The sequence below is a fragment of the Phragmites australis genome, chromosome 3, assembly GCF_958298935.1.
Source record: "Phragmites australis chromosome 3, lpPhrAust1.1, whole genome shotgun sequence".
Lineage (NCBI taxonomy): Eukaryota > Viridiplantae > Streptophyta > Magnoliopsida > Poales > Poaceae > Phragmites > Phragmites australis.
Genome location: NC_084923.1, coordinates 2,920,414 through 2,927,651, shown reverse-complemented (window position 1 = coordinate 2,927,651; position 7,238 = coordinate 2,920,414). Strand labels below are relative to the sequence as shown.

General features: G+C 38.5%; 1 protein-coding gene across 2 annotated transcripts; it reads left to right on the top strand.

The window, feature by feature from the left end:
• The first annotated feature begins 293 nt into the window (after window positions 1-293).
• On the top strand, window positions 294-6,446 carry LOC133911568 (uncharacterized). Of its 2 annotated transcripts, none has more exons than XM_062353864.1 (12): window positions 294-511; window positions 589-650; window positions 1,218-1,268; window positions 1,343-1,375; window positions 1,705-1,809; window positions 1,916-2,023; window positions 2,149-2,220; window positions 2,312-2,362; window positions 3,824-3,886; window positions 4,010-4,134; window positions 4,706-4,802; window positions 5,623-6,446. In XM_062353864.1, the coding sequence occupies exons 1-12, from the start codon at window positions 421-423 to the stop codon at window positions 6,331-6,333; spliced, it is 1,569 nt and encodes a 522-aa protein (XP_062209848.1). In that variant the 5' UTR covers window positions 294-420; the 3' UTR covers window positions 6,334-6,446. The 2 variants fall into 2 exon arrangements, with proteins under 2 accessions (XP_062209848.1, XP_062209847.1); XM_062353863.1 differs by having other exon boundaries at window positions 295-511; window positions 4,706-4,901.
• The last annotated feature ends 792 nt before the right edge of the window (window positions 6,447-7,238 follow it).

Sequence of the window (7,238 nt, the reverse complement as noted above, 5' to 3'; positions counted from 1 at the left end):
ACACTGGGCGATAAGTCATCTAGACTACTGTAAACGGTGGACGCTGCCTTGTCGCCCCTCCATTAGGTGATTTTTATATGTCGCCCGTCGGGTGAAAGGCGCCTAATTTTATCAAAATTTTAAAATGGCCACCAAATTTTGTTAAATTAACAAAAGAAAATATATTTCAAATAAAAACTCCCCGAGAAAGCCCGACAACCTCTGCATGGCAAACGAAGGCAGCCCACCGATTGCATGGCCCAAACTCACAGCCGAGCGATCGGCCGAATTAGATCTGACGGTTGGATGGGCCGCATTCTCGGTCGTTTTGCTCAAAATCCAACCCTTCGTCAACGCCGAGGTCTCGAGTCGCTCCGGCAGACCGCCGCCACCCGTCGTCCCGCCGCAACCTCCGGCGGTTTCGATTTCGAAGTGGACGCCATGGCCGCGGGCGACCAGCAGCAACGAGGCAGCGTGCAGATCTCGTCGTCCTCCACTGGCTCCGGAAGGCTCGTCACTCCCTTCTGGAAAGGTTTGCCGCGAAACTCAAACCGCCCCTTCTCCGGTGCTGTTTCGCCGTGTTTACGGGCTGTTTGTTTTGCGGTGCAGAGAAGTACGAGAGGGACGCCAGGAGGTACTGGGATATCTTCTACAAGCGTCACGAGGGCAAGGTTACACTCCTGGCCATATTTCTCACTTCCTTGAAGAGTTGAAGTAGCTAAAGATTTAGCTTGCGAATGATAATAGTTGGATTTGGAATCTAGAGTCTTATCATCTAGGATCAAGAAGTTGTCAGCAATGGCATGAGCTAGCAGATGGTGCAAGAGTAAAGGTCTAAACTGTGAACTCTAAACAGCAGAGTTTGAACCAAGGATGCATGACCTAGTTCGTACTACCCAATAGCCTTGCCTTTTGTTTGCAAGTGCCACTAGTGCTAATTCCATGCACTTATTTATGCTGTAAATAACTCAATGGTGGGCTGGGTTTCGCATTCCTGATACACACAATGACACCCTTGATTACATTGCTCTAGTCCTGCTTCCCTATGTATTCTGGTGACTGAAGAAATGCTGATAAGTGTTACATTGAACAATTCAGTGAATTTTGGCCCCCTGCGTCAAATACGCTGCAGCAATATATTTTCATTTTCTACCTCAAGTACCTTTTCCATGTCATAAATGTGTCCTTGTTTAGATTTGTTTCATCGTGTATATGATTTGTGTCCTTCCATTTGGTAGTTCTTCAAGGATCGACACTACTTGGATAAAGAATGGGGGAAATACTTTGAGGTAAACATAAGAAACAATCTTCCCCCAATTTTTCCATACTGTACATGAAGCTGATATAATTCTGATGGACATAGGGCCAAGATGGAGAAAATATGGTGGTTCTAGAGGTATGGTTGCCTTCTTTTTGGTGATGTCAATGATCCTGTAAGGTTGTTTTCTGTAACTTCCATTGTATGGTTGTATCTGATAATCGGATTCTATAGAAACTTAAATATCACCATAAAGAAACGAATAAATATGAATATGAACACTCTTTGGTATGAACTTTGGAATCTTAGTATCTGAATCTTTAAGGCAGACCATGTTCAAATCAGAATAGAATCTATGGCATTCCGCTTTTACATTCTGTGATTGTTGCATACCCGCATCTAGCAAATTTGTTTCTATTTTTTGTTTGCATGAAATAGAAGTATGACTGGTGTGAAGTTCGATGCAGGTTGGTTGTGGAGCAGGAAACACAATTTTTCCGTTGCTCTCTACATATCCAAATATATTTGTTCATGCCTGTGATTTCTCTCCACGAGCTGTTGACTTGGTCAAGGTAGTTGTTTATCCAATTCCCAGTAAGAGGTGAACAATTGGTTCATGTGCTGAGTGTTGTTTACCCTATCTCTGTTATGTCACCATTGGCTGGTTTGTATATGCAGAAACACAAGGACTTCATACCTGACCAGATAAATGCATTTGTTTGTGATACTACATCGGAACAACTAACTGAGAATATGGAACCTTCTTCTGCCGACATTATAACAATGGTAACAAGCTATACTCTGATTATATGTCTATTTAGAATAATCTGTTTGGCATCTTTGACTTTTTGTTCACCTTTATTTCAATATTTGTGAGTGTATAAAGTACAAACAACTAACATATTAAGTAGATCTTTATGCTCTCTGCAGTTGCACCAGAAAAAATGCCCTTAGTTGTGCAAAATGTTAGAAATGTTCTAAAAGTAAGTATTCTTCTTACAGTAAGTCTTAACCTTCATTTTTCAGAAGTTGTCCTAATGACCTAGGTAACTGAACTCTTGTCTTCTCTATCAGCATGGTGGCCGTGTTCTCTTTCGGGACTATGCCTTTGGTGACCTTGCCCAGGTTTAATTTCTTATGTGTTTCTTCAGATCTCAATATTTGAATTGTTGAAAGTACGACTTCTAAGAATCATATTCTTCTCCTGCTCTTGTTTGTGTATGTTTTTAGCATTTGGAATCATGCATCGAAGGGGAATATTTTGAAATGCTAAGGGCCTGTTTGTTTGAGCTTCTGCTTCTGACTTCTCTGAAAAACTGTGTTTTTGTCTATCCTGAAAAGCTGTTTTTGGATTTTAGCTGTTAGATTTTACAATAATTTTTTAGCTTCTCAGCACACTACTTCTCAGAAAAGCTACTATCAGCTTCTAGTTTATTTCCTCAGAAGCAGACTTCTGGCTTCTCCAAAAACCACTTTTCAGCAAATCCGTTTGTTTGGACTTCTAGCTTCTAGGCTTCTGACAGAAGCAGAAGCCAGAAACCGGCAGAAACAAACAGGCCCTAAGTCTCAGTCTGCTTGTTACTATGTTTTTTTAAGCCGCGACTTCTTGTTAGCAGCATGCTTAAAATGCAGGAGCTATCTTTATTTTTTAATAAGTGAGTTGCACAAAACTACAAGTATTGTGCATCAATTTCACACAAAACCCGATTTCCGTTATATCTGCCGTCGAAATTCACTGTTCACCAGTACTGTTCACCGATACAAAAATCTGTGGTCTTCTGTTTCTCCGAAAGTCCTAGAATTTTTTGTACATGTTCCATAATCTATGTGCAGGTGAAAAAGTGTGTTCCGGTGAAAATAATTTTACAAAGGAACTCACTTTTTCACCATATATCTTAGGATTGAAAATAATTTTAGAAATTAATCCATCGTATAAGAAGAATATTAGTGAATTTTCACAGATTTTTAGGATTTTATTTGAGGCACTAACAATTGTTAGAAGCTATAAAAGTAGTATTTTTTGGAGAATTTTAGGCTTTTTGGGTGAATCCAATTAAAATAGGTTGCACATGGATTATGAAACATGTATAAAAAGTTTTATGAATTTTGGAGAAACAAAAGACCATTGTTTTTGTATCAGCAAACAGTACCGGTGAATAGTTAATTTCGACGGCAGATATAACGGAAATTGGGTTTTGTGTGAAATTGGTACACAATACTTGTAGTTTTGTTACTAGGCACAATACTTGTACTTTTATGTTACAAATGGCACAATACTTGTAGTTTTGTGTAATTCACTCTTTTTTAATCAAAATCATGCTGTTATATTTGAATTTCCCTTTGATGTTCTCATTTCCTACTGAGGTGTCCATTTATGCAGCTTGCCTCTCTTTTTTTTCGTTTTTCGTTTCTTTTCTGTAACCTATGCCTTCCCTTATGTGATCATGCTATAGGATAACAAATCCACTTAAGTACTATGCTTTCAAGACCCATACCTTTAAAGGCCATTTTTTACATAATTTATGTCAATTTTTAAGTCACTAGCCATCGAGAATATCTTATTGACTTCTTGTAAATAAACTGTAGGAAAGGCTTATGTCTAAGGGCCAGCAAATAAGTGAGAACTTCTATGTCAGAGGTGATGGCACGGTGAGTGGATTGCCAATAAACATATTCTGCAAGTGAAATTCTGTCACATTTACATGTTCCATCCAGTATGTATGCTAATTTTCAAATGATTATCTGAATCATCGCAACACATGTTCTGTGCAGCGTGCATATTACTTTTCAAATGAATATCTGGTGGATTTATTCTCAAAGTGTGGGTTTACTCTTGAGGAAATATTTGTGCACAACAAACAAGTTGAGAATCGTTCACTAGACTTGGTGATGAACAGGTGATGATTCTTTGCTAAGTATTGCTGTATTTTTGGTATACATCGTCACTTCCTAATGAACTCATACAAAAATCAGCTAGTTGTGTTGCTAACTCCAGACAACGATATTCTTTGTAACATTTTTAGAACAGAAAGTTCAACAAGGAACCTAAAATTCTAGATCATTATTTGCATTTCAGTATGATAAATTTGAATTTTTTTCATCATTATGTACGTTCTAAAAATGTGTATTTGATTCAATTATTTTCACTTGCCTAGCTCTTTGCTTCACTCTATTATCAAATGCAGATTAGAGTTGTCCATAGCTGTAAGCGATTGAGGAAATCAAGTATCTAGTATAATTTATTGTGCTGGACTAGCTTGCTTACATTTAAATTCGCCAAGTGCCCCTCGATCAATAGTACGGAGTATGTAGCATGTGCTTGGTGCTTTTTCTCTGTTGTCCTTTATATTGCTCATTCTTTTTCCTGTGCCACTGTTATTTTCCTTATATTTATGTTTGCAAACGATTTCATTAACTATTTTTCCTCACAAATGCCTAATTTTTTCAGTATTTGTTTATCTTACCTAGGAATTGGATCCAAGCTACCTTCACCCTCGACTCAGCCGGTCCTCAAGTTCCAAATGGTCAACATGACCTCCATGCTTGCGAAGGAAAAGAGGATGAGGTAGCTGCTGACACTTCTAAGAAGGAAAGCAGTAGTGAAGAAATTGATCTTTCTGAGAATTTTTGCAATATGTTTGGAATGTCACACAACCTAGATGAGGTAAAAGTATTCATAGATTTATGTTTGGTCCTACGATGTAATGTTGCAACTTCAGCTTTGAATTGCAGTGAAATAATTGGATTACGTGCAACAGCTAATTGATGACTATATACTCTGCAATTTATTAGTCTTATTTGAAGTTTTGAACTAAATATTTAGAGTCAGTGAAGACAAAACAAAAAAGCTAACTGGATACTTTGCCCCGAAAAGAATGATACTTCAGTAAGTTTGGTAGCTGAGTCTGAAGAAGCAGCACAAGAGATTGAAAAGACTATTGCCAAAGAAAAATTGAAAATATTTGTTCTGACTTTCTACTCTGTTCATCTAAAGCAGGCAATGAACAGTAGGTTTATTGTTAATTTGTTTACTTGGGTTTGGTGGTTGAGGATTTGCTGCATACAAAAAGACAAACCCCCTAACCTTATCAAAATGTACATTGATTTGCAATCCTATGGCTGCCAAGGCATGCAGTCAGCTTCTGTTTTTTACTACAACAGCTGTCTGCAGCCTATCTACATCCTTTGTTTGTCTTCAGTCATTGTTCTTACAACATTTTTTCGGTTGTTCCTGATAAAGTTCAACACCATAAAAATAAAATTTTATTCTATTTTGCACCCACAAAATCTGACTTATTTTTCTCTTTACGTTTCCACTTTCCAGGTACCTTTAAGCACTGTTATTGTCTGGTGAGGTAATTTGACATAACGTTTTTGGTTTGCAGGTACAAATTATTGGGATCAATGCAAAAGGTCACGACTTCAAAATTAAAATGCTCACGAAAGAATATCAGCACACCTGCAAATTAACTGGCTTAATGCTTTGGGAATCAGCTCAATTCATGTGCAGTCTTTTAGCAGAGAATCCTTCCATTACTGCAGGCAAAAGGGTCCTGGAGCTGGGCTGTGGCTCGGCTGGCATCTGCTCAATGGTTGCCACAAGTTTCGCTAAGTTTGTTGTAGCTACTGATGGCGATGCAGAATCACTGGACCTCCTTAAACAGAATATTTCCTCTAATTTGGATCCTAATTTGCTTAACAGAATTATGATTAGGAAGTTATTTTGGGGCAATAAAGATGATGTGAAGGCTGTCAGAGAGCTTTCTGGCAATGGCGCAGGTTTTGATTGCATAATAGGCACCGATGTGACCTACAATCCTGATGCTATACTCCCTCTCTTCAAGACTGCTAGGGAATTGATTTCTGACAAAGCTAATGAGGATTCAGGGGCAGCTTTTATTCTGTGCTACATTCAGCGCCGAGTTGATGAGGACTCTATCCTTTCTAATGCTACGGCCCAGGGTTTGAGGCTTGTGGACAAATGGATAAATGGAGTTCATGAGAGTAATGGTATCATTAGTTCTTGGTTCTGTGGTAATGATGTTTGCAGTGCTTTCAGGAACACAACACTTTCGATATTGTATTTTGAAGTGTGAAAAATTAATGTTTAGCTGAATTTCATGGTTATTATAACCTGAAGAAATTTTGTACCAACAGTACTAAGATTTTTTTTTTTTTAAAAAAATGTGAACTGTCCTAAAGTGACTGATGGTTCCTGTGTTTATTTTTTTTCTGCTTCCATGAAGATTGAAATACCCTGGTTAATGTCTAGGGTTTATTGGAGTGACTGGTTAATGTCTAGAGTTCATTGGAGTGATTTACATACCTCTGCAAGTCTACCTGCTGGTGCTTGTGTCCGTTTTGTATGTTCCAAGACTCAATTGATGTTGAGCATGCGGTACATGAACTTGCTCGTTGGCATGGTAGTGCTCGTTTTTACTCTGTAAGCATGCTATTGTTTTTTTATGCCGTAGACATTTAATCTTACTCTTGCAGGTGATAAAATGCTTTTGTCTAAAAGAGTTTTGAATTGCATTTTTGTTACCACTGCAAGTCATGATTTATTTGCTATGAACATCAATTCAGGTGTTGTTTCCAGATATGATCATGACGCTAACGGTAGCTGAAGGCACGGTGTTAGTACAAAATGAACCTTTGCTTTAACTTTCTCACATGCATACGCTATTTCCGTTCTAGTTCAATGAAACTTGCCATTGATTTGTGCTTTTGTGGTTGCCCTATTAATTAATCGATTAATCAGATCCTTTCCCTGTTAAGCAGTATGATTGCATCAAATTGTGTTTCTATCAACGCAGGCAGCATCAACTTATCTCTACTCCTTTAAACCAGCAGTTTCGTCGTGCGTCAAAAAACTACACGTCGGCCCAATCGTTCGCCGGCCCATCAAAAAACTACACGCCACCCTGCATTCCCCTGGAGCCCTAGCACGCGATTTGCCGATCTTCTCGCGCCGCAGGATCTGGTAACCGCCGTTCTCCGC